The sequence below is a fragment of the Sprattus sprattus genome (genome assembly GCF_963457725.1).
Source record: "Sprattus sprattus genome assembly, chromosome: 18".
Classification (NCBI taxonomy): domain Eukaryota; kingdom Metazoa; phylum Chordata; class Actinopteri; order Clupeiformes; family Clupeidae; genus Sprattus; species Sprattus sprattus.
In genome coordinates this window covers 11,729,167-11,756,008 of record NC_137916.1, presented here as the reverse complement: position 1 = coordinate 11,756,008, position 26,842 = coordinate 11,729,167, and the positions used below count along the sequence as shown (strand labels likewise).

The 26,842-nt window shown below is 44.5% G+C and overlaps 2 protein-coding genes across 4 annotated transcripts; one reads left to right on the top strand and one right to left on the bottom strand.

Moving 5' to 3' along the window:
* Positions 1-6,478: 6,478 nt before the first annotated feature.
* On the bottom strand, positions 6,479-15,947 carry LOC308379458 (uncharacterized protein). 3 transcript variants are annotated; one of them, XM_080856607.1, is made up of 3 exons: positions 14,768-14,897; positions 14,546-14,644; positions 6,479-14,194 (listed from the first exon to the last, which is right to left on the bottom strand). In XM_080856607.1, the coding sequence occupies exon 3, from the start codon at positions 12,789-12,791 to the stop codon at positions 6,888-6,890; it is 5,904 nt and encodes a 1,967-aa protein (XP_080712733.1). In that variant the 5' UTR covers positions 12,792-14,194; positions 14,546-14,644; positions 14,768-14,897; the 3' UTR covers positions 6,479-6,887. The 3 variants fall into 3 exon arrangements, with proteins under 3 accessions (XP_080712733.1, XP_080712734.1, XP_080712732.1); XM_080856608.1 differs by having other exon boundaries at positions 14,546-14,639; positions 14,768-14,889; XM_080856606.1 differs by lacking the exons at positions 14,546-14,644; positions 14,768-14,897 and adding an exon at positions 15,801-15,947.
* Positions 14,874-26,069, top strand: LOC308379461 (putative RNA-binding protein Luc7-like 1). The gene is made up of 10 exons (XM_080856611.1): positions 14,874-15,526; positions 16,114-16,208; positions 16,321-16,419; positions 18,179-18,289; positions 19,294-19,437; positions 19,726-19,902; positions 20,118-20,302; positions 22,367-22,396; positions 23,805-24,053; positions 24,845-26,069. Exons 1-10 carry the CDS (start codon positions 15,466-15,468, stop codon positions 25,080-25,082), a joined length of 1,389 nt encoding a protein of 462 aa, XP_080712737.1. The 5' UTR covers positions 14,874-15,465; the 3' UTR covers positions 25,083-26,069.
* Positions 26,070-26,842: the final 773 nt, after the last annotated feature.

Sequence of the window (26,842 nt, the reverse complement as noted above, 5' to 3'; positions counted from 1 at the left end):
CTATGGATACCTGTGTATAGCTGAGGAGTTGAGTGTCCACACTGTGAGGGTGTCCTTCTCTTTCAGCACAGCCAGCCTGCTCTCACATACCACCACCCAGTCACTTTGACTAGAGTTCATGCTGGACAATGCATCGAGGTTGTTGTGGTTGTTACAGAGCCCAGCCACAAGAGGGACAAGGAACCTAACTTGCTCCGTGCCACTGTAATAGCAATACAAATAGGTGTATGGAGTAAATGTCATAGTATGAAAATAACAGTGGATATATTGTTGTCCAATTATACATTAACGCATATTCAATTCATTTTACATTTCATCTTAAGTTGTAAAGGACAAATTCACTGCGTACAGAGGGACACAACACGATCACATCACTCTTCACTCAATGGATGTACCTCGATATGTGGATGAGTGAGGATGAGTTTGTTTTCCTCAGCTTTTCCCACTGAGGATCCTTCACTCTCAATTTAGGATCTATGGCTTTCTCACCACTGGCCTTCAGGTAAATGTCTCTCAAGGAGACTGCCTCCACAGTACCTGAAGTAAAGGCAGTAAAACATTTTTGTTCAAGTACTTTCTCAAGAACTCCCTTAAGTAAATGTTATAATGCACAATAATTCTCATGAAAAAGCATTTATTTACTTTACTTTAAGAACCCTGGAGTAAAGGTAACTTCCTATTTACTGTAACAAGGTAGACTGCCTAGAGACATGTTTTCTTCAGCTTTTTTTATTGCATAATAGGATGCCTGAATTTCTGGTTTGTGTTATCATTATTGACAAAGCAGGACTATTTTATGTTCTTCTCCGGCACACTATATATATGACACTGTCTACACTGACAAGTGGATGCTGTTAGGGCAATGTGACATTGTAGCCAATTGTAACTATTTGTAACAATCAGTTACACACTGCAGAAAGCAGTGGAAGCCATAACTGTCAACATTGGGTTTACCACTGTCATCCTACCCATTACATTTACAAGGGTGCATTCCAATTAGGGAAGGATTAACTAGCACCTACATTAACTAAGTGACTACAACTAGGTGGTCAGATACCAGGTTGAAAATAAGACTCTAATTCTGCTGCTCGCCTGCTGTTACTTTGACAGTAATGTGACCTTCTATGTTCTTCTGTGCTGTGTATATACTTGTAATATGTAATAAGAAACCTTACCCAATCCGAACAGAATGTAATAGGCCCCCACTCGGGTCTCATGGAGAAGAGGTCCAATTAGCTTGCCCTGTGCTGTGAGGTTAAAGGTCACTGGATGACCAATCTGGTAGCCTTTCCGTGCAGACAGCAGAACCAGAGAGAGGTCTGACACCTATTAATGAAGAGACACATTCTACAATCAATATTTCTGCAACTAACCTATGGTAGACATCAATTGCTTTCACTGTGATCAGAAATTAACAGAGTTAACATTACAACCCATAACAGTCCTGGTGTAGTTTATCTTTTAACTCTGCAATAGTTAGTGTCACAACTGACTGATTAATATGTACAAATATTAATCTTTATTTAAAAGACTTTGTTTTACATCACCACTGCAAATCTGACACATCATTGTTGTTGGTCAAATGCCTAGGTAAATGTTCTCTGTGGCGTGTTCCTACTGATGCATGTGTATGAGATAAGTGTTGTGAAAACCTACATGGTCTTTAGGTAGTGTCACGATGAGCAGGTCAGGAACTGAGTCTCCATCAACATCTGGTAGGGAAACCGCTGGTGACTCTATATCACCTGGAGTTGCAGACCATAGCGTCTTTCCTGAACAGACAAATTACAATTGCCTTCAACTGTCCCTTTGACCAAAGATGGCAATAACATTTCAAAGTTTCAAAGATCCGATTCCACAGAACACTCTTTGGATTGAAGGACTATACGGATTTGTGATGAATCCACCTGAAGTGCCATTGATGGCGGTGAGGTTTGAGGAGCCTACAAGCAGGCACAGAGGGTCAGACTGGAGGGGGGAGCTCTGGGCCTGCTGCCCCCAGTGAGCTCCATCTGCTGGGTGTGCTGCTGCTCCTGACAACGCTGGTCCAGTCCGTAGCCCACACTGTACAGACATCACAGGCTCTCTCAGTGGTCGCCTCCACAACATTGTCCCACTGGTGGCAGACAGAGCCACCACACTGTGTTCTGAGCAGAGAATAGAGGTAAGTTATTGAGAAAGATATGGATGGGGAGTTTAAAGAGAGTAAAAAAACAGGTAAGAGTAAAGGAAAACAGGACAATTATATCTTAGTGTATAATTGACAGACTATTTAAAGGTACAGTATGCAACAATAGCTATTCGCTAAAGGTATGCTAGCAGCTAAAACTAACGAAATGTCTTGAAATGTGCTGACTTTGACATTATGACAAACTAGTTACCCAACGACTGTCCTTACAGTCAACAACATCAAGCAAGTGCAACACAAGACTAAGCAAGACGGCAAATAAGCTACTTACTAGATCGGCAGAGGGTAAGCAAGTCAAGTCGGCGGGCTGCGGCAGGCAAAACTACAAAATGCAATTATAAGCCTATCGACCCTACTATGCCAATGGCACCGAAGCGATTCTCCATATTAAATGTCATTGTAGTGCCCAAATTTTTTTAAGCTGTTATTTTAAGGTTAAACTGCTTATCCTAACCCTAATCCTGAAGCATAATTGTTGCATACTGTGCCTTTAAGTGGATCTATAATTATATATATATATTAAATTACTCTTGCAGAATCTAATCTTGTAGCAAGTAAGTATAACACAGTATTTGTTAAAGGCTTGTCTTGAGGAGAGAATATCCCTCAAAGCATTTTTGTATGGTTACCTTTACTGATAACTTGTGAGCTGGAGCCCTGACTGTCATTGGACAACTGCGTGACTCCTATTAATATGTCTTCTATACCATCATTGTCCAGATCCCACAGAGCCAGGGGGAGTGATGAGACACCTGGTGAGGGATAGCAAAATATGTCAGAGACTGTAAAAACACACAATTAGTAGGGTGTTGCCTTTACATACCAGTTATTACAGCTAGATTAAGTAGTGGCTCTGACTAGAAAATATCATGTTTGAAAATCTATCATCATGATGACTGTACAGTTAACTCTTTATAGCAGCACTGCGGAGTTCTGTTCCAAAACTAGTGAGCTAACTACCTAAAAGGCATGCAAAAAGCTTGCAATCACCACCAACAATTCAGTTGACACTGATATAAGCTATCCAACACACTAACTGGTATCTTTTGGCAGTATAGCTGGCAATGTCATTCTGTGAAAGCTTTTCTTCCATTTTTGCAGGGTAACCAGTGGTATACAGAACTACATAGGGCATATTCTGGATGGCTAGTGGGAAAGACACAGGTGTTTATCTGTCCTTCACCTGACCATATGCTATCAAAATTAATTTGAAGATGGTACCAAAATGAGTTGCCTATAAAACCATACCTCAAAAAGTGTCAAATTGTTGCATAGTATTACTTTAAAAGGGAAGGAAATGAGTTTACAAAATCTGCTCTCAAGCTAATTTCTGATAATTTCATCATCACTCACCTCCTGCATCGCCTCCTAGTTCTCTCTCCCACTGTGGTCTTCTGTCGGGGTCCCCCTGTTGGCAGGGCAGGAGAAATGCACATAGCAGCACCACTATCATTGCTGAGCACAGGGGCACTAAGAAGGCAGCATTGCGAAGTGCCCCCTTCATTCTGGCCTTTTTCCCTTCAGGATCACACTCTGAGCCCATGCCTACACCTCCAGTGGATCGCATTCCCTCTCCATCGTCACTAGTTGCTTCCCTGCCCATCTCCCTCTGGCTCCAGTACTGTCTGCTCTCCCCATCCTCTGTCTCTTGCCTTATTTTCCCCCTCTGGCTTTCTCTCCATTCATCCTCCTCTTCCTCCTCATCCTCCTCGACACCCTGTTCCTGTATGAACCTGCTTCCTTTACTACTGCGGGAATCTGATATCCCCGTGCCCATGTTGTTGCTCCTGCCAAGACCATTGCGCGGATAGTTGAGCACCAGGTCATCCTCTTCACTGTCGTCCTCACTGTCCGCCTGGGTGAGAGGGTCATACTCTCCTAGCTCTGATCCCTTCTTACCTGAGGATAGAAACGTAAAAGCCAATCAATATGCAAACAATAGCGATGTGGCGAAGGCTCAGTGTAAAATGTATAAGCTATTCCATTATGTCATGCAACTTTGCAAACTGCTACAATGCATCTAGTTAAATAGCAAATTGACGTGATGCCAGGGTGTTCTATGACAAACAAACAACGTAGTGTTATTAGCATTTACTTGGTATTTTACAACCAGAACACTGTAGCTATTACGCTTCAACACCCCATACAGGTCAAATGTGGGGTAAGAGGATGATAGGGTAAAAGGATGATCAGTACTGTTTTTACATTACTATATATTATTAGATATAATACTTTCTATGTAACTGCAAGGTGCGTCACCAGCAAAATACAGGGCGAAGTTAACGTTGACATAGAATTCTATGAACTGACAAAATAATAACACAGAACAACATGCCATCCTGGAAACAATTAATTAACAACAACTAAATATTTTAGAAAGACTTATGTACCAAATTTACGTCACGTACCTACTCATTTAAACAAGCTAGCTTACGAACTTGGTTGAAATGAATGAAAATCCCTCCTAGCTAGCTGGTTAGCTGAAGTACTAGCATAATGTAACGGGATTTACCAAAAAAAACGGACTCAAGCTGATGTTTAACGAACAAATATCAGTTTTCATTCAAAAGCCTGTTACAGAACCAGATTTCTGTTAACTGACGACTTACCGGGCAATTTCAGAGCACGGGATAAAGCTGCTGCCATTGCAGATAGTAATGACGAAGTGGCAGGGAAATTTCAACGATTCAGACGACCGATGCGTGCCTCGCTGGAAGCCTGTCGTTGCGCTCAGCATGCTGGGACTTGCACGGGCCTAGCTTAAGGTCCACTCTGCCCCATCCCTCAAAAAAATGTGACTCATTATAGAAATGGACCCTCAGTGTTTCACGTAATCTTGTTAAATCGAATCTAATCCCTCTAAATCAAATAGCTTGTCCCATATCTAGTTGTCTCTGTTTTGTACTGAAATGTGTTTCCGATCAAGTATTCAGTCAAACAAGTAACCACAGTTAAAATTCAACTGTCAAGTGAAACGGGACCTTGAACGTTTCAGGTCAACTCTGGCTAAAATTTGCCACATAGCAGTTAATGCTCTTCTGCAGGCGAGCACAACAACTATCTTGATGTTCATCTGACCCAGGCAAAATCAAACATCTGAAACATGACTGTAACATTGAAAAAAGTCTCACAAGCCCTGTCCAAGGGTAGTCTAAAGTTTAGCATAAATTAACACACTTACTGTTATTGAGGTAAAAAGGACTGTATAATTATCTGGTAGCAGGGGCGGCCCTAGCACATTTGGCGCTCTAGGCGAGCTCCACTCCTGGCGCCCCCCCAAATAATATTTTTTTCCCCCCCATGAAAACGGAATTGTAACTTTCAAATGCTATTTTGCCCTGAAAGACTGCATTTCTTTCACATAAACACAACAACGATCGCAACGATGAACAAACATTAATTGAAGAACAATATCACTGAGAAAATGTCAGGCCTGTGCTGAACTAGGCTCCAGCCACGCCCCCCTGTTCAACTGTTTATTGACAAACAAACCGGTTGATCTCCGTGGAGAGTGTGCGGGCTAGAGTGTTCTATGGCAGTAGTTCCCAAACTTTTCTGGCTCACGGCACCTCTAAACATATCTCTCTCCATCCACGGCACCCCTATTTTTTTGTCATATTTGTACTTTATGCCATTTGATTTAACCTTGTGATGTGTTGAATAGGCTATAACTGCTTTTATTAAAGGCATTACATTGAGAAGGTGAGGTTTATCTCATTTTTGTCATATTCAAATTAACTGTTCAACTGACAGCCTTTGCCTCAGGTGTAGGAGGGATTGTGGACATTACAACACGGAGGTCCTGTTCAACTGACAGCCTTTGCCTCAGGTGTGGGAGGAATTGTGGACATTACACTAATTAAACTGGCTAGCTCGCTCGACCAAAATGAACGTTGTTATGATTACTTCAATTTGTATTTCATGACACATCGAAAAGTACGCAAATTGCAGTACAGATTAACTTGAACTGATGTTTAGACTGAATGGCAATAACAAGAAACATCACAAGTCACTGTCTAGCTAGCGTTAGTTAGGTAACTTTCATTGATAAGGTACATCATTTCTTCTCCTTTGCACGTTTCTATTCTTCCTTTCTTTCTTCTTAAATTGCGCCCCTGATGGCTTTAGCCTCTTCACTAGGCACACACACACACACTCTAACCAACACCAAGGAGGTTCGTACCCCTTCCGTTTTCGATTTTTGGCTAATTTTACCCTAATGTTAGATTTATTTTGGTTGGAGATATGTAAGGGGGCGCAAAAAAAAACTGGGCGCAGTTTTTTGCGTCCCCTTCTGAGTGGCGCCCTAGGCGCCCGCCTATACCGCCTGTAGGAAAGACCGCCCCTGTCTGGTAGGTTGCTAGATTGTGCTTCTCGGGCAGTGTCTGTAAGAACACCACAATCACGGCACTAGTCTTCTTGTTCTCTTTTAATAGGCTATCATTCTGTTTTGTACATGACACTGCATGAGTTGTTACATGGGTGTGGTTTGTAGCAGGAACGCACACAATGCCTCACATATGCAATTGAATAAAGATGATTTACTAATAATACATTTAACTCTTGACCACAACTGCCACAGGCTACGAGAGAAACTTGGAAACTTATTCATAACTGTCAAAACTGACGCGTTGCTAGGCAACGCCATAATCAACGTAGTCTTTCGTACAGCCGCCCTCGAATTGCTGAGGCAATTTGCTCATGAGAAAGACTCATCAGCCGGATGTTCTGCTGACGGTGGCGGATCTCCGTTGTCTTCGGAGTCTGGGATGGCGGGGAGTTGAATGAGTCGGGTCACTGGCCGAGTATAAACTCGATCCCTCACTCGAACGTCTGCTGAGCGCACGTGACCGTCTGCGCTCCGATGGACGTTGACGATCTTCCCAATGGGCCAACTTGCTCTTGGAAGCTGCGCGTCCACCAGCAAGACCACGGCATCCTCAGCGAGGTCTTCCGTGTCGGCGTGCCATTTCTGGCGAAGCTGTAGCGTGGGCAAGTAGTTCCTGATGAAGCTCGCCCAGAACTGGTCGGCCAGGATTTGGCAGTGCTTCCATCTCTTTCTGGTGAGTCCTTTGTCCATAGGGTACACCACTTGTGGTAGTGCGCCGTCAGGCCGCCCCATTAAAAGGACATTGGGTGTCACCGGGTCCTCATCAGCTACACTTGACGAGGTATAGCCTAAAGGTTTAGAGTTCAGGATAGCTTCCACTTCCAGCAGGACTGTGAGAAGCACTTCCTCAGCGACTGACTGAGCTCCTATCACTGTGTGCAAAGCAGTCTTTGCAGATCTAATTTCACGTTCCCAGACCCCACCGAAGTGTGGAGCTGCAGGAGGGTTGAAGTGAAAGGCAATTTTCTGCTTGGCTAGGAGTCTCTTGAGTTCCGGGTTCATGCTGGCGAACGCTTCGCGTAACTCCTTCTCACCGGCCTTGAAGTTGGTCCCTTGGTCAGAATAGACCTCCGCCGGGGCCCCCCTGCGAGCGATGAACCTTCTGAGCGCCATCAGGTAAGAGTCTACGTCTATGCTGGGTAAGAGGTCAAAGTGCACAGCCCGGGTTGTTAGGCATTTGAAGATAATGCCCCACCTCTTCTCTGTGCGCCGGCCTATCTTGATCTGGAACGGCCCGAAGCAATCGACACCAGTTGAGTAGAATGGCGGCTTGAAGAGCCGTAGCCGAGCTACAGGTAGGTCTGACATCTTCGGCACTGCAGGACGGGCCTTCCATCTACGACATTCCTTGCACTGGTGCTGTATGCGTCGGATGGCCTCTCTCCCGCGCAGGACCCAGATAGACCGTCTCATCTCTGCATACACACGCTCTGGTCCAGGATGACATAGGCGAGAGTCATAGTCCTGGATCAGGAGTTTAGTGGCTGGATGGCCGGGATCTAAGACGATCGGATGTATAGCACTGGAATCTAGTGCCTGTGCTCGCCGTAGTCTTCCACCCACCCGTAGGATCCCTGTATCAGGGTCCAGCTCTGGTGACAGGGTCAGCAGGCGGCTACTGCGCTGCACCGGCTTGCCTGCTTCGAGGAGGCGCAGCTCCTCCGGAAAACTGTCCCGTTGTGCCTGCTTGATGATCAGCATCTCTGCTTGCTGATAGTCTGAGGCAGTTGGAGCAACAGTTTCAGTGGCCGCCCCATGAAGCTCCCGTACATTGGCCTCGACAAGATCTCTCCAGCAGGCATACTGTTCAGCTCGGGAGATTCTGGGCTGCTCAGCTGTGGAGGTCAGGCCACAGAATGTAAGCTTACGGAATTCTGCAGGATCTGGCTCGGCCATTGTGGACGGCCTCACAGGCCAATCTTCGGGTCCCTTGAGAAGGAAAGGTGGCCCATGACTCCAACGGTTTGGCTGTGCTAGCTCTTCCAGGGTCTTGCCCCGCGTAATGTCATCGGCAGGGTTCTGGGCAGAGTCTACATAGCGCCAGCAGCTGGAGTCCGTTAACTCCTGGATTTCAGACACACGTGTGCCTACAAACACCTTGAAACGGCACGATTCAGATTGGAGCCACGTCAACACAGTAGTGGAGTCTGTCCACAGTATGGTCTGGTCTATGTGCAATGTGAGCTCCTTTCCCAGCAGGCTATACAACTGCGCTCCGGTAAGGGCACCACAGAGCTCCAATCTTGGCATTGATGTTTGCCGCCGTGGGGCCACTCTTGATCTTGCCACAAGGAATGACAGGTGGACTCCACCCTGTGTGTCCTCGGTTCGAAGATACGCGGTAGAGCCATAGGCCCTCTCAGATGCGTCGCTGAATATGTGCAGCTGTCTGGTGAGTACGTCAACCTGAGCTGGTACGTAAGGTCGGGGAAGTGATATACGTGGCAACACTTGAAGCTCTGTTTCCCAATCCTTCCATTCTCGCAGCACCTCTTGGGGGAGCAGTGGATCATCCCAGCTGTGATGCTTATCCCAAAGGCGCTGGACGAGGATCTTTGCACGGGTTGTGTATGGCAGAATGAACCCCAGCGGGTCGTACTGTCGAGCGAGGACCTTGTAGACATTCCGCATTGTTAATTCTCCATACTGTAGGGGTCGGTGCTTGTAGCCTAGCCTATCAGACTCCCAGTGCCAGGTAAGTCCGAGGGCAGATTCTGGATGGCTGGCATCACCCTTCGAAAGCCAGTGCTCAAGGCTGTTGGACCTGGCCTCGGTGGGTAGGTGACTGATTGCAGTTGGGGCACTGCTTGCCCACTGGCGGAGTTCAAAGCCACCAGTGGCGAGAAGAGCACGGAGCTTATCCACAAGCTGCTTAGCCTCCTCAACAGTTGACACGCTCTGTAGGCAATTGTCGACGTAGAAGCACTGTTCTACGGACCGCCTCACATCTTCATCGGCAGAACTATGCTCCTTGACGTGGCGCTGAAGTGCGAACGTGGCGCAGCATGGGGAGCAGGTTGTGCCAAATGGTAAGACTTGCCACTCGTACACATCTGGGGGCTCCTCTCGCCTCATGTCTCTCCAAACGAACCTGAGAAGTGGCCTGTCTTCTGGTTGGAGCCTGACTTGATGGAACATACTGCGTATGTCGCCGCTAATGGCCACTGCATCTTGTCTAAAGCGAAGAAGGACTCCGAGAAGAGAGGCGCTGAGAGTTGGTCCAGGCAGTAATGCCTCATTCAAGTTCAGGCCACGAAACTGGTATGAGCAGTTAAACACAATACGATTCTTTTCGTTGTGCCTAACTAAATGATGGGGGATGAACCATGATTCGCCCTCTGTTGAGACGTCAGGGCTGAGCTTCTTGGCTGATCCTGCCTTGACCAGTTTGTGGATCTCCTCACAGTACGCCTCGGCTAGCTTTGGGTCTCTTGCCAGCCTCTTCTCAGTGCTCCTCAGACTCGGCATTACCATCTCCTTGGTGGCTTTGAAGAAGGGCATTTGGCGTTTGCGTAGTAGGGGGGTAGCATACCGCAAGACACCCTCTACCTCCACACGTGTCGTCTTTGCCTCTAGCATATCCACAGCCTCTTGGTCCTCCTTGGACCGCATGACTACCTTGTCACTTTGGAATGGCAGCGTGTCCATCTGCCACAGTCTTTGCACATTTTCCATCAGTTCCGCGGTCTGCGGAGACACGGTGGTGAAAAGGCACTGCTGTTGTGTCAAAGTCTGCTGCACTAGCCTTGCAGGGCCTTGCAGGGTCCATCCCAGCCGAGTACGGAGAGCTGCGGGTCCTCCTGGTGGGCCCAATCTGACGGGCTCGACTGGGGTGAGTAAGTGAGGGTGGTCAGCGCCTATGAGGATGAGGGGCTGAACCTGGTTAAACTGCGTGAGGGGGAGACCGACAAGGTGTTTGTACTTCCTCTGAAGCGATGTGATGGGGTAAGACTGCTCTGCAAGGCTTAGACGCGGTGATGTGAAGGCTTGAGTAATTTTAAACCTGTTCTTCGGCTGGGCAGCTGGTGATAAGTGGAAGGACACACATGCTCCTCTGAGAACCTCGACGTCCTGTCTTATGGTGCGCAGGTTAAGTTCTTCGGGAGTGCCTTCTAGCCCTAGCTGCTTGGCAGCCTCTGGCAGGAGCATAGTGCGCTCCGAACCGTCGTCTAATACAGCGTATGTCTCCAGTTTGCGGTCGTGATGGATAAGCAGCACTTTAATTATCTTTAGAAGGACTCTAGATGAATCAGATGGGCGGTCCAGATAGAGGACCTCAGTTGCGGTGTTGACTAAACAGCTTTCCTCTCTGCGTGGCTCAGCCGAGTCTCTCTTATTGACCTCATGAAGGACCTTTAAATGTCTGCCTTGACACACGTCGCACAGCTTCTTCAGGTCACACTGCGCAGCTTGGTGGTTCCTTGCACAGCGCCAGCATCGTTTGTTGGCTTTGATCCACTCAATCACTTGCTCCTTGGTGAGACTTTGAATGGCTTGGCACTTATTAAGGAAATGCTCTGAGCTCTCGCAGTATGGGCAGTACGGCTTTACTTTGTCCCTCCTCTCAGACCATGCCGGGCGTTGTTGTTGTGGAACTATAGCCGTAGAGCCCTCCGCTCCATGTAGCACAGAGGCCCCATGTCTGTTGCTCGTCAGTTCGACCTCATAGCCTTGGCACCAGGACTCGTATCTTAGCCACTCTGCCAGGTCGATCAGGGTGTATGTGACCCCAGGTCGCTGAATCATCTGGCGGCGAAAGTCAGCTCTCATTTCAGGTGGGAGTTTGGTGAGGAGACGGGCGACGTGTGAGCCGCATCTCAATTCCACGTCTCCATCAGGCCCCAGGGTCTGAAGCATGCCCACCAGAGACTGTACATGCAGTGCAAACCTCTCGAAGGCCGCAGCATCTCCACGCTTCACCGCTGGTGACTCCATGACAGTGGCTAGTCTCTTCAGAGCCACGTGATGAGGCTGCCCAAACTTCTCATCTAAGGCTGACATGGTGTCACTGTAGGGAGTGGGTGAATTGAGGTAAGAATCAGCTACAAGACAGGCCTCTTCAAGTTTCAAGTGATCAGTGAGGACTTGATATTTAAAGAGCTCAGTGGTATCTGCAGGCAACAGATTCTCTAGGGCTATTTTTAGGCGGGCGAACTCCATTGGATCTCGGTGGATGAAGAGTGGGATCTTCGGCTTAGGCCCCCTGTACACCCTCTCTTCAGACCCAGATGAGTGGAATGGCTGCTGATTGCCTATATGTGAGTAACTATAGCCTCGGGGTCTAGGTAAATATCTAAAGCGGGAACCAGGGTCATACTGGGCTCTATGGCTTGGGGGGCTGAACAATGGGGAGTGTGTTGGAGTCCCTACAGCTGTAAATGGCTGGGATAGCGTGGGCCTGCTAGGTTGCATGGGCCTTTGGAAATAGCCTGCTCTGGGGGTGGAAGATAGGCTATTCGTTAGGTTAGATGCCGCACTCTGTTTCATAAGCTGTAGTTCAGCCATCATTCTGTCTATGGCTGAGACCATTTGCCCTTTATCAAGATGTCCTGATGACACTGCTGGTGGCCATGGTGGGGGAGGTGGCCAGTTGCCTTCGTCTCCGTAGTCATGCTCTCTATCTGTGACGCGTGGCGTAGGAGGTGGAGGGGGAGGGGGGGGGGGAGGTAACTCTGGCCAGGCTGTTTGATGATGCTCCATATGACTTATTCTTGGGGCAGTCACCTTCTCTGTTAGCGACCTCATGTCTTTGTGGACATCTCTGAAGTCTCCAATGTTGTTTAACATATACTCGTGAGCTTGGCGTAGTTTCATGTTCTCCTTACGGAGCTCCTCTAGCTCGGCTTTATATGCAGTGGCAACATCTCTGCCGTCATCATGCTTAGAAGAGGAATGTGAGCACTCATCAGACTGCTTACTCCACTGGTCATACACTGTGCGAAGGCTGGGGGAAAGCACGTCCTCTTGTTCATCGAGGGCTGGGTCCCACTGTACTTGGCGCATGGGGTATGAGGCGCGTGGATGTGAGGAGGGTGTCATCTGGACTGCTCCCTCCATGCTGGGTCTCCATTCATTCTCTTGCATGTGCATTTGCATTCCCGCTGCTGAAGGATAGTGATGTTTGTAACTGGCTCCATCAAGCTCATAGTCGTCTAGGTAACGTGGCAGGCTTGTCTGCCGTTTTTGACGAACTGTTTCACTGCTTTCTTGCATCTTGATCCCGAATCAACACTGTATCCGGCTCATAAGGACCAAATGTTATTGAGGTAAAAAGGACTGTATAATTATCTGGTAGGTTGCTAGATTGTGCTGCTCGGGCAGTGTCGGTAAGAACACCACAATCACGGCACTAGTCTTCTTGTTCTCTTTTAATAGGCTATCATTCTGTTTTGTACATGACACTGCATGAGTTGTTACATGGGTGTGGTTTGTAGCAGGAACGCACACTATGCCTCACATATGCAATTGAATAAAGATGATTTACTAATAATACATTTAACCCTTGACCACAACTGCCACAGGCTACGAGAGAAACTTGGAAACTTATTCATAACTGTCAAAACTGACGCGTTGCTAGGCAACGCCATAATCAACGTAGTCTTTCGTACACTTACATTGTATAATAAGGAAATATATTGTGTAAGTCCAACCCCCGAACTACAAATGAAACTATGAAAGCATCAAAACATTTACAACAAACAGTAAAGAATGCTCAATATATAGGAGGTAATTTAGTATGGGTGGATACACCCTGCCATGACCATTTGAATGTACATATATTTATTAGCTTTCATCCAAAGCCAAATACAAGTGAAGTGAGATATTATAAAAGCAGATAGCTGATTGGGGAGAAAATAGCAAGCTAAATATTGTAAATCCATGCGACAGTTTGCTAAATAGCTGAGAGGTATTTAAAGGAAGTGGAAAAGATAAGTCAAACTGCAGTGAAAGAATTAGAAGAGAATAGGGATTTTTCAACACATATGGTGAAAATTGCTAGAGGTGTAGGTTATTGGGAAAGAGATGAGTCTTCAGCTGTAATTTTTTTAAGATTATGAAGCATTCATTGGAACATACTAAATTATTTAACTTGATCCATTGTAAAACGGATAAGAGTGTGCTTATCATGTCCTTTCTGGCTCTCAAAAGCTGTTGATCTACATTAGTTTACGTACGTACATACGTTTTCATGCATTCTGGTTTGATGTCTGATATAAAAGTAAAAACTGCCCTTCGTTGTTTTTTGTTTTATTCTCTTAAAGGAGTACATGTTTTATTGTGCCATTTTGTTTCCTTTAAGATGCAGCTCGAGAATCGGTTTCGCACAGTGTGCACAAGAATATCTGCATCTTGTTCTCTGTCTGTGTGTGCATGTGATCAAACACCTCATACTGCTGTGCACAATCTCTCCATCCTTCCTGCAGTGTTATAGTAGAGTAACTAAGCCTCGAGTCTGAGTTGAGTCTCAGGTCCCAGATGTTCGGGTCCAAGTCCATATCACCAAAGAAGAGTCCGAGTCGAGTCCCCTTTATCTGAGTCCAAGTCTGTCATCAAGGTTGAGTCTACGTTGAGTTCCAAGATGGGCTCCAGTGCTCCACTATGGCACAATCAAAGAGCTGAAATACAAATACAAACCATTTCAAAAAGAAGTTTATTTACTGTGTGTAACACAATAACCAAACAAATGTACTTGCAAGCATACATCCGAGTCCTCGTCTCTAACTTCCTACACCGAATGCAGTCAATGCTTGCGTCTTAGTCCAAGTCCAAGTCATCAGTGCTCAAGTCAAAATTCACGAGTCCTGAAAACCAGGACTCAAGTCCAAGTCCTGGAGTTGAGTAGCCTACTACAACATAGACCTCCTGACCTATCTGGATCTGTAGAAGGGCTTTATTTCCCTTTGAATGTATCAATAACTGTAAAAAGCACACTGACCATTTATTGAAGAGAAGGTCCCTTGATTTACCATAATTTTAGGGGTAGTGCCTACTGTGTTCCTGACGTGGCCTGCACTTTTCAATGCTGCTGGAATTCTAGCTGTGGTCCTCCTTGGGCTATTTCTTTACTTGTTGTGGAGTCGAATTAGAAGAAATATACATTTTTAATTAGGTTATATGTATCCAATAATATATGCCAACGAGTTATATACTTGATACATGAAGTCGTGAAGTTTTATGACATTTCTTACGTGTGCTGATGTTGATTACATCGTGAACCACTGTAGGCCTGAGTTTACAACTGTGGAACTGTGTTGGGTAGTGACGTCACTGGGTATTGAAGTCACTGGTTTCAGCGCTTCCTCAAAACGTTCGGTGGAGGGAACGGGTTTGTCCGAGAGGCTGACGGCAAGCCTCGACAAAGCTACCTGAAAGGGATAACGCCTAACTATTGAAAACTAATTTATTTCACCATGTGTGCAAAATGACTGATCGAATTTCAGTCTGTATTTAATATTTAATTGCACCCAGAAACAAGTGTTCCTCCCAAGTCTTGAGACAGCTCTCTGGCTAGCGCAACTAACGTTGAGGCAAAACTCAAACGAAACCAGAACGGCGCTTGTTAACCGCCTAGCACATAACATTAGCCACCATAATTCAAAAGAAGACGGGCTATAGAGATGAAAAGGGAGCATTGGACAAACTGTTATCGATAAGGGTGTCTCCATCATAGTTTTTGAAGTCATGTTCGTCGTGGATTGCTTGTTTGACTCTGAAGTATAACATTAGCTACCTTGTGATTTCAAACTTTCGATAGCTAGCTAGCTAGCATACCTGACGTTACCCAAGGCCTTGGCTAGCTAGCTAGCTTTGTGGCGTTAATCAGTCTGTGGACACAACATTCGGCGCGTGGTCTGTCAGTGAGGGGACACCGACAGGAGCAGAGAAGATGTCGGCTCAAGCGCAGATGAGGGCAATGCTGGACCAACTCATGGGTACTGGAAGGGATGGTGAGTACAGCCATTTACATTTAGCTTTTCACAGATGTAGCATCGAGTGGAGCAGCTAATACAACAGGCACATGATGTAGCGCATTAGCTAATATTAGCATCTAGCTCTCAAGCGAACGTGCCTGGCTAGCTAAGGTTACGCTACTTAGGTTGATAAGATAGCTAACGTTAAGTTAGCAGTCCAAGCAAGCAAACTTGGCTAATGTTAATGGCTAGCAAGAGTTCACCGAGTTAGACTGCTTGATCTTCGTGAATTTAATTCTGGAATAGCTACCATTGTTAAACGTGTCCTTGTCTTGTAACTTGTTTATGTAGCCAACTGATGATGTAGCTTTATGGGCTTGTAGTATTTATAATTACACATTCGAACGAGTAGATGCCCTCTTCGTTGATTTGAACAGAGCAAAAGAAGTGCAGATGTCTTGTCTACTAACCCGTTAACTCAAAACAGTCGTCACATGTGTCGCAACTGTTAGCGCAGTGACACATACATAACGTGCACTATAGTTTATCTAAGAAGGTTTATTACTATTTAAGTTCTAAAACATGCCTATTGAATAACTGGTCACAATACTCTTTTTTAACAGGGGACAGCATGCGCCAAAGGATCAAGTTTACTGATGAGAGGGTCTGCAAGAGTCACCTGCTAAATTCATGCCCCCATGACATACTTTCGGGCACTGTGAGTTTTACTCTCCGAATCCCCAAGAAAACTTCAGCCATCCCTATTAAGTCAATGATATAAATGTGAAGTGCTGAGACCAATAATCTGATAATTGCTTTGTGTATTGCAGAGAATGGACCTGGGAGAGTGTGAGAAGGTCCATGACTTGGCCCTCAGGGCAGACTATGAGATTGCCTCGAAACAGAAGGAGTATTTTTTTGAGCTGGATGTAAGTTGTGCATACTTTTAGCTGTGCTGTCATTGTTTATTGCTTTGGAAATGTAATTTATCAGCTTATACCGGTTGTCATGGTTTCAATGCCTCATGCTGAATTCTAGTGGTTGACTGATATGGGTTTTCCAATGGCCAATGTCGATATTAAGGCGCAGGGTGACTGATAGCCAAAATAGAATGTTGATATCATGTTTATTTTTTGCATCTGATAAAATACAACAATTTAATAATGATAACAACTTACATGAATATTTATTTAACGCCGTTCTGTCCAGCACTGTGTCTATTTGCATAAGTAGTACAAAATTGTAGGGTACGTGCTTAACAACGGCAGACCACAGGTTCATGTACAATTAACGGCTACATAGATAAGGCCAATTTATAGTCCAGTGTTACTCAACCAAAAATTATCTAAAAGCAACAGAATTTGTGTTTGTTAGGGTGTTGCAGACCTTGTCAATACATCTGAAATTTTGAAAGGGTGCAGAATTTGAAAGTTATTGTCGCTAACTGATTGGGTGAGAAGAGAATCAATAGATATCTTGCTTTGTTGACATTGATATTGCCATCTGGCTATTTCATCCTTTTTGCATTCTCGTTAACTTGCAATGCCAGCTCTAAAGTTTATATTTGGTGAAATGTTGACTAAACAGTTGGGGGGATATAATTTCTATGTGGATGATATAACTTTGTGATCTTTTTTGACTTTTTGAGGAAATGTATATTTGAAGATTCTTCTGTGGCCAATAAGACATGAACTAGTTAAATAATGTTAGTTCGCTAGGTACCTTAGATGCCATAGAAATTACACATTATGTTCTGAGCCTTTTTGTCTAGACTACGAAAACCCACAGGTCCCATTGGCCTTTGCACCAGCCCACCTAATGGTTTTGTAAGCTTGTTTTGTTGGTTGAAGGCTTGCTATCATTGCAACTCCCAACAAAATGTAATTTTCCATAAGACCGGAATCAGTCTTATTGTACAGACAGTAAACATTGTACATGTTATTAAGAGTGGCCAATATATTGAGCTTTGAAAGCTAGGAATTTAAAGTAACACTATGCAACAATTTGGCACTTTTTGAAGTATGGTTTTATAGGCAACTAGTTTCAGTACCATCCTCAAATTAATTTTTATAGCATATGGTCATGTGAAGGACAGATAAACACATCTGTCTTCCCCACTAGCCATCCAAGATATGCCATATGTAGTTCTGTGTAACGGGCTGGAACACCCTGCAAAAACGGAAGAAAAGCTTTCAAACACATGCCATTGCCAGCTATACTGCCAAAAGACACCAGTGTGTGTATTGGCAAGTTTTCTACCAGTGACATCTGGGCTGTTGGTTGTGTTTGCAAGGTTTTTGCATGCCATTTAGGTAGTTAGCTTACTAGTTTCGGAACAGAACTCTGTATTGCTGTTTTAAGTCTGACCGTTTTCTCAGGTAATGTTCCATCCAGCATTAGCACTTTTTGCAATGTTTCACAGCACCCACTGAGGTCTGCCCATAGAATGGTGAAATTGACACAAGGGGAGCGCTACCACAGTTCCACAGCCGCCCTACTGGCAAAGCTGCCTGCAGATGTGTCTACAGACATTTTTTTGTTCGCCGGACTCGTGAGCGCAGTCATTGGCAGATGCTGGTTATCTCAAATTGGCATTTAATCGGCAGACAGATTAGTAGGCCGACCACTACTGAATTTTCACTGATATAACTGTCAATAAAGAAATTAATGTTCTCTTTCCTTTCACAGGCAGCAGAACACCTGCAGTCATTCATAGCTGACTGTGACCGACGAACAGAGCTTGCCAAGAAACGTCTTGCAGAGACGCAAGAGGAGATCAGTGCTGAAGTTGCTGCAAAGGTTTGCCACTGTTTTAGTTTTTTTACTTTTCGCTTTTCTCAGGTTCATGTTGATATCTGGTCTTCACAATTTATGTCAAATTGGCATTTGAGGGGGCATCTTAATATATAAAGTAGAGTTGTGAAAAATAATGCGTTATGATTCATTTTCAGGATTAATCCGTTATTTTTTTTTAACTAATTTAACGCATGTGACGAATGAGCTTCCAATAAACCCACAATTGACCGTTCGCGAAACTCCTCCCTAGAACGGCCCTCGTCCAATCCTACCTGAGGGTCAGACGACCTTGAGGGCTGATGAGCATGGTGAAACGGTGTTTATATGGGACTTGTAGATCTGACACAAGGTACCCTGAGATTTTAGAGCGACACGTCGTTTATTTCCACATTTCTAAAGCCCAAAACAAAGGAGGAAAGGAGCCGGCTGTGGATTAAACAGTGTGGGAGACCCCGCTCCCAACTCAATGCATCAAAGATCAACAAACACGCATGTCTGCTCCAAAGTAAATGAAGCTTCTTGAGCTTGCCAGCTAACACCCCCAAACAGTTATGGTTCATGTCAACTAGTATTATAACGACTACAAGTACACAACTAGTCTCTCCAACAAATGTGTTAATGTTAAAATAAAATGTTAATGTTACTGTCAAAATGTTAATGTTACCGTCTAAGGTTGCACACTTAGCCAGCAATAGCAAACAAAACGTCCCAAAAGGCCATTTTGAACTTTTTTTAATTTTAATCTTTGTAGCATTTTGTGAACGGGCAACCTGCTCCTGGGTATCCCAAGGTATGTGTGGTGTAGTGAAGCTTCAGAATAACGACAAGCAGGATGATATTAACACTGCTGAGAACTGTCAGCAGCATGAAAGTACGTGACTATTAGCATTAAGATTTATTCTTCTTCTGCTCTATGTACGTAAATTCAGTAGTCAATTGTCTCAATGAGAAATGTGTGAACACTGTTACTTTGCACTATGTGTTGATTTCATCCTTCTGTTTCTCAGGCAGAACGCGTGCATGAGCTGAATGAGGAGATTGGGAAGCTGCTGGCACGAGCGGAGCAGCTGGGCGGGGAAGGGAATGTGGATGAGGCACAGCAGGTGTTGGAGAAGGTGGAGAAGACCAAAGCCATGAAGAAGGAGGCTGAGGTAACACAGCTGACCATTTTGCCACAGTGATGAGAGGTTGACAAATGTCATAGTGCTTTCCCTGAGTCCATTTTAAAACTAATTGTCTGTAGGACAAAAATATACAACCTAGCCCATGCTCTTGTAACACTGTTTTGATTTAGCGCACTGAAGATGCTTCTGTTCCTACTTATTGCAAAACGTTTTCTGAAACTCTGTATCTATTAAGATACCTTCTACTCCTACCTTTGCTTAAAGACCCAGCATGTAAGCGAGACGAATTGTTTGATTTGTGTTTGTGTGACACAGGATATTTACCGGAACTCCATGCCAGCCTCAAGCTTCCAGCAGCAGAAACTGAGAGTTTGTGAGGTGTGCAGTGCCTACCTCGGTCTCCATGACAATGACCGTCGACTGGCTGACCACTTTGGGGGAAAGCTGCATCTTGGATTTATTGAAATCCGTGAGAAGCTTGATAAGCTCAGGGTAAGAAGATCTGTGTAAACCAGCAGGTTTAGGATGTACTTAGTCAGATCTTGACACAAGGTTTTTGTGGGGCCTATGGAAACCTGAGATGTACTTGTAGGTTGTAGATGTAGGTTATTCATTTAGCATGTGATTGTGAGACTGCTGTTTCTGTGAATTCAAAAATACTGGCTTCGTCTCGGTTCTTACTGCGTTTTAATTTTTCCTTTCCAAAGAAAACTGTTGCAGAGAAGCAGGAACAAATGAGGATGAGAAGACGGGAGGAGCGAGACAAAGAGGAGCAACGAGAGAGGGAGTGGGAACGAGAGCGGGAGAAAGAACGAGAGAAGGAAAGGGAGAAAGAAAGAGAGCGGGCGAGCGAGCGGGAGAGAGAGCTTGAGCGAGAAAGAGACAAGCGGAGGTGAGTCTGGATACAATGCCTAGTTATTTTAGTCATTGTTTAGAAAGTGGTATATCTGTATTCCAATTGACCTGTCGCTAAGCGCCGCCCTTAGAACGCAGATGAACCAATGACATTTCAGCCTGAACTGGACTCGGACATCGGCTCCGATAACTCCATTGAAAACAACAGGGAGGAGACATGTTACAATAATTTAATGATCGATTGATGTTGCTTATGAAAAAAAAAAAAACATGGTCAAACGATGTGCTTGGGGTACATGTAACACCGACAGTAGGTATCCCGATAGGCTGCAGAATGGGGTATATTTCATCCCTTTCCCCAAGCCACAACGGGACAAAAACAAGTGTAATTGTGGTAATGTAGTTTCAACATAAATGGCCAAACGATGTGCATGGGGTAGATACAACACTGTATACAATACGAGTTATCGTGAGAAGATAGGCAATGGGGTATATTGTATCTCATTTCCTAAACGAAAACAAGATCGGTCCAAAATATCTCCGGTGGATTAAGCTGTGTGACAGACCGCACAGTGAACGCTACGTTCATTAGCTTTCTGCCATACTCTTGTTAGAATTTCCCATTGCTTAAGCAATCAACTAAGCCTACATGATAAAAGGCATAGGCCTACTCATTATTCACAGTACCTGCTTACTTTCGCCACTGATGTTATGCTAGGCTTAGGCAAGTTATCTCTGGTTCAAATTAGCTAACGTTAATGATTCAATGCGCTAGCGTAACTTTGTCAGTTATGGGACAGTTTATTAAACAAACAATAGGTTTAATAATGGATTAACATGGCAACGTGAACGAAACACACGCATGCCGGTAATTAAAAAGGTTAAATTAACAAGCTAAACAGTTAGGACCATAGCCTATGGTTTGGACACTGTCCTGTCAGGGGCAGGTTCCTGCTAGTTAATAAACGTAGGTGTACATATCGGTGCCTTCCAGATTAGTTAAATTAACTGACTGTGAATTCATTGTATCTTTCCCATGCGGTGCATGAACAATGCAGGTATTGGATGTATTTATCTGCAATCGCAATGACCGTGAGTTAGGCTTCTCCCTCTTGCATTGAGCTCTGTAAATTCTCGCCTCAAATGTAAGCTTGTTATCCACCATATCGAGTTTTAAATTGTATACATATCCCTCCATTGCATAATTAAGACCCTTTTGAAGGCTTCTAGGCGAAATCAGGTCCTTTTGTCTCCAAAAGTTGTCTAGAGCCTCTTGGGATATAGTTTTGTCACTGATAGCTGCCATTGTAAACTCTAGTCAGCTCTGATAAAGTGTCCGATTTAGCAGCTGTCACAATGGGGGGCGTGGCTTAGCGATAGGTCAATTGCAAATGCTGTTTAACTTGTGTCATGAGTGAACATTTTTGTAGAGCTCCAGTTCTCTCTGAATGTGACCAATTAATTTCGCTCTAGTTAAATGTAAATATTGTAAGTGTATAGTTGATGATAACTCATGTTTTGTAGACACTACAGCTAAGTTTGTAAAATATAGGTATTGGAAGAGATGGTATATAAAATTACAGCTTAACATTCTTTACATTTAAATGTAGCTTTATTTATCTGTTCCCCCACTTTAAAGTCTCTTTTGTGATATAAATAGGTTAGAAGATTTCCTTAAAATTGGTATACATATGGATTTGCTGAGTGGTTCATCTCCGGTCTCAATAGTAGTTTTAAACAACATATCAGCAACAAATTAATAACATATTAACAATTTGCATTTTAACACATTGAAAACCAGAAGGCCTTGGTTTGGGTGAAAACCGCACAGGTTTATGGGAACTGAGCTCCCAAACCTGGACACGGTGTATAGTATCTATCTGCACAAAAAGAATCATTAAGGACCCAACCCACCTAGGTCACAGTCTGTTTGTCCCCTTCCCATCTGAAAAGAGATACAGAGCCATTGAAGCCTGAACTAAGACTGAAGAACAGCTTCTTCCTGAGAACTGTAGCCTCCATCACCCTCCACCCTCCCATAACTGTTGAAGACTGCGGTTTAATAGCTGTTATGTTTTTTTTGTCTTTTTTCCTTCCTCAGAACAAGATCCAGAAGTGGGGAGCGATACAGGTAAACATTGAGTGTGTCTATTACTGAAACTTTGCAAAGTACACTGCAATACAGTGCCCTGTAATACAGTGCCCTGTAATACAGTGCCCTGACATCTACAGTGCACTCCCTGTCGCTCAGGGGTGCTTTATCAAATAGAACACTTACGTTAAGCACCTGGTGGAAGTGACGTACGCAAATCTGCTCGCGATACCCGCGAAAACTAAAACGTTTGCGTTGTCATGTAAACCCATTATTAAACTGAGCATATCTATTGTTAATCCATTATTCAATTTGGCATTTTGATTGTTTAACAGAACAGTAGTTGTTTATCACTATCTGGTGATTGACATAGCTATCTGTTGTCGCACTGGCCCGTTGTAACGAGCGCCTGGAGCCTGCCACCTGCCCCCGCTCGCCAAACGAAAAGTGTCCCGATTTAGATGCACCTTCGTCGGTCTAGCCACAGGCACCGGGTGGGGGAATAGCCAGCTAGCTTAGCATAACTGCCAAGCAATTCTTATGGTAATGCTACCTAGCTAGGTATGCTGACTGTCGGTATACAGCGTGAAATCCACCAAAATACTCATGTCACTGGCTTTAATTTGATAATGGCATGTTAGTAGTACATTTAATATCAGTACAGTTGTTTAATTACTGCTGATATTTACATTTAAGGTCTGTAGCCTGGTGGTCTACTGCCTCTGCCACCATAGCCACTGTAGCCATCATGTCCGCCATTGTTTTAGAAATAAAACGAAAAGCTGGCGAAAGGGCTCCTCCTCTTCCATACATAGCCAAGATGGCGCCCGTTAGGGCGACTAGTGACCATCGTTTTACACTACATTTTTTGACCGTTTGCAGTGCATCATCCGGGCACTTTCAGTGCCCTGAATTCTGCTGATTTTGCCAGTTTGGTGCCCTTAGCACTGAAAGTCGGGGCTCAAACTGCTCAAGGGCACGGTAGTAGACAGTCATTGTGTTTATGTTTCCATTGTGTGTAGTCTTCTGGGGCCAGGTTCAACACCCAGTACTACTGGTTTGTGTTTTTCAATCAGAAACGCTGTAGCTTACTCATGCGTGTGTAGACCAGATTTCCTATTGGTCATCCCCGATGGTATGTTGTAATATATGCCTACCTCCTTGGGACTGCCACAGCATCTTGGTAGTATGTGTGGTTTCTAGGTGACGGGTGTTATAGAAAGGGCCCAGAGGTGTACAAATGTAAAAAAACAAGTCATCAAGGGGCGAACAAACATGGAGGTATCAGCTTGGCCCTCCCGTCTAAAACAAAACCACGAAACACTCCCCAGGTGGCATGATGTGGAAATCAGTCCCAAAGGTGTGTAGGCTGGTATGCATGAACTGTAAATGCGAAAGGGAATTCTGATATTACTGTTGCTAATTAACGCCACCTTTTCATGTTTAGGGATGGAAGCAGTTCTTCCCGTCATTCAAGACGTCACCAGTCCTCTCGGTCACGTGAGGAAGGAGGGGGTGGACGAGGCGGAGGCGGCGGAGGAGGAGGAGGCGGAGGAGGGGAAGGAGGAGGAGGAGGAGGAGGAGAGAGGGATCGAGAAAGAGACCGAGACCGAGACAGGAGGCACAGGCACAGGAACAAGGACAGGCAGCGCTCACGCTCGCATTCCCACCCTCATTCCAAGGGCAAGAAGAAGAGGTACCGAACACTTGTGCCTCTCAGCATATGCTGTGCTGCTGTTAACACTGCCTCTTTATTATGTCCTAAGGGCCAAGCATATTTTCTATGAAGCTCACACATAAACTTATATACGCAATCAAATAATAAGTGACCCGTAAATGTCCAGATCATTGAAATAAGAAATTGTAGGTGCACGTCAGCCTTTTCCGACATGGTTGGAAGGTGTATGACATCTTTAGACATTACTGACCACAATCCAAAACCAAGTATTAGACAAAAAGATTGTTTGGCTAATCCTAACCAAATCAACCTCCCACTGAAATTATTTCAATGAACCTGGGCTATTTTGTTATGCATCACATAGAATAAAAGATTCTAAAACATCCTTTTTGTCTTTTGAGCTTACTTAGCCAAGGACAAGTTGGAGATATTTATTGTAGGATATTGAATTGATATTCATGATGAACGGAACCTAGCCAACCTTACTATTGTGAAGCCAAGTCTTTGCGGTCATGGTAGTAGTTTTTGTTTGATGCCAGGGTCTAAAATGGTTTTTCAATTTGAGTTTTAGAAGCCTGTTTTCCTTAAAAATTTCAATGGTTAAAAATGACTTCTCTGTTAGAATACTTTTTGAAAGCCTGTTTTGTTGAGGCTAATATGCTAAGAAGCTAGTCCAGCAAAGGTTGACGGTGTCCCCCCTTGTTTACAAGTGACCCTTCATAGCATCTGCACCTCTTCTGTCTTCCCTGTAGTGAGAGCATGGGTGTTTCAGTGTGTTCTCTCTGTCCCCCTTCCTGTTGTATCATCAGGTCCTCCAGAGAGCGTTCTCCTCAGCCAAGAGAGAGGGGCTTCTCTCCAAGCCAGGAGCAGATGCAAGAGAGCAGGGGCTCGGGTGAGATGCCTCCAAGGGAGTCCGAGAGGATGATGATGATGATGGACGAGGAGTGGACAGCCTCACCGGACGTGCCCAGAGGCAGAGAGCACTCACCATCCCTGGAGAGAGAGAGGCGTTCTAGTTCAGAGGAGCGCGAGTCTGGGGAGCTCTAGAACAAACGGGGAGGGAAGAATGGTTTACCGAGCCACTGAGAGCATGTGTGCAGGGCTGTGGAGGGTTGTGTGTGAGTGTGTGTGTGTGTGTGTGTGTGTGTGTGTGTGACTGAGTGATAGGTGAATGATTGGTGTACATTTACTACTATGAAGTGTGGGTGGGAGCAGCTGACAGCAAGGTAGGGTTGGGCGAGGCAAAACAAGGCGCCACGGTGAGCACCAATGTAGGGAACATGGATGAGGAGGACTATTACCTCAGCATTGGTAGACCACCTCCTCTTACGGAGTCACTGGGATGAGTGAGGAGGATGGCTGATATGAGCGGTAATGGAGAGTGAATAGAAGGTGGAGATCCTATTGAAGGCTTCTTTTTAGCTTTTTTTTTTCTCTCTTTTTTTTTTTAAGAAATCACTGTAACGATCATTGTTTATGGATATCTGCTCCCTTGTCACTGCTTAATTGCATAAAGGATGGTTGTGTTTTATGTACAAAGAAATCCTTTCCTACACGATATGTTTAAAAAGGTTTTTTTCCTTGATTGACTGACAGTTGTGTGTTGAACAGTGTCATCCCCTATTGACAGACCTTGTTTCAGCAACTCGCCATCAATTGGACTCTATTCTCAATAGCAGAGGCCGTAGGATCTTTATGGTTCAGTCTCACAATTTGGTCCATGGTCCAGTCTGTGTCAGTGATGAGTTTAAAAATATTCCCCATATATGTATGATTCTGTTGTCAAATGCTCTTTGGATGTAATTTGGTGTTCAAATGTACATTATCAGTTGTACATGATTCATTGCAGAGTATAGACACATAGTCCATGGGGAGACTGTTTGGTTATTACTTTTCTTTTGAATAAACCTTTTCTGCCTGAAGCATACCAAGGAATGAGAGAGTGCATTTGGCATGCAGCTTTTAAGGTGATGGGCTATGGATACCCCGGCTCCTTGTGCTGTTCACAACAAATAAAGATTTATGCCTCTGAAACAGCTGTGAGCCTTTTGGTGTCTTTGGGAGATCAAAAGAAAATGAATGAAATAACGGTGTGACGACATAAAATCTTCTATGACTTTGGTGAAGCGTGATAGAGACGGAACACCAACCATGTTCTAAGGAGCTGCGGAGGTACAATTCTTCACAGTGAAGCAATATTGGATTTCTGAAATCTTGTTGGAAACTTATAAGTCAAAAACGTGTTTGTTCTGGTAGTATCCCGGAGTGTAATCTCCTAGCAAAGGTTCGGAAGTTTTATTATTGTACAGTGATGGGATAGGGTAGATCCTAGGCTTGCAAGGCATCTCGCGAAGTAAGCAAGTCACCTTAGCAAACAGACCTATACCCTCTCAAAAATTAATCTCGTTTAGTTTGACGAGGACACGGGCGTCACCCCGCGTCGTTATTTTCCTTACTCATCAGTTTAAGGCATGACGAGAAGATGGTCGAAATGAGTACTTGTGCTTTCGGTAAGTCGATTCCTCCATGGTTGGTACATATAGCGTATTGATAGGCTAATCAATATATCGCTCAGACTCATCTAATACTTAAAGGAAACACATTTGTTTCGAAATTATTAATCATCCTTATTTTTTATGAATCCATTGAAGTAGATAAATAAAAAAACATTTCAGAATTACAAGCACCTAATCGCAAAGGCTCATGGGTACCCTGTGACACGCCTCGCCGATTGCTCTTCAGTCTACGGCAATTTTGCATTAAGTTGCGGATGTTTAAGTCCTGTTATTTACAACCATACAACACCA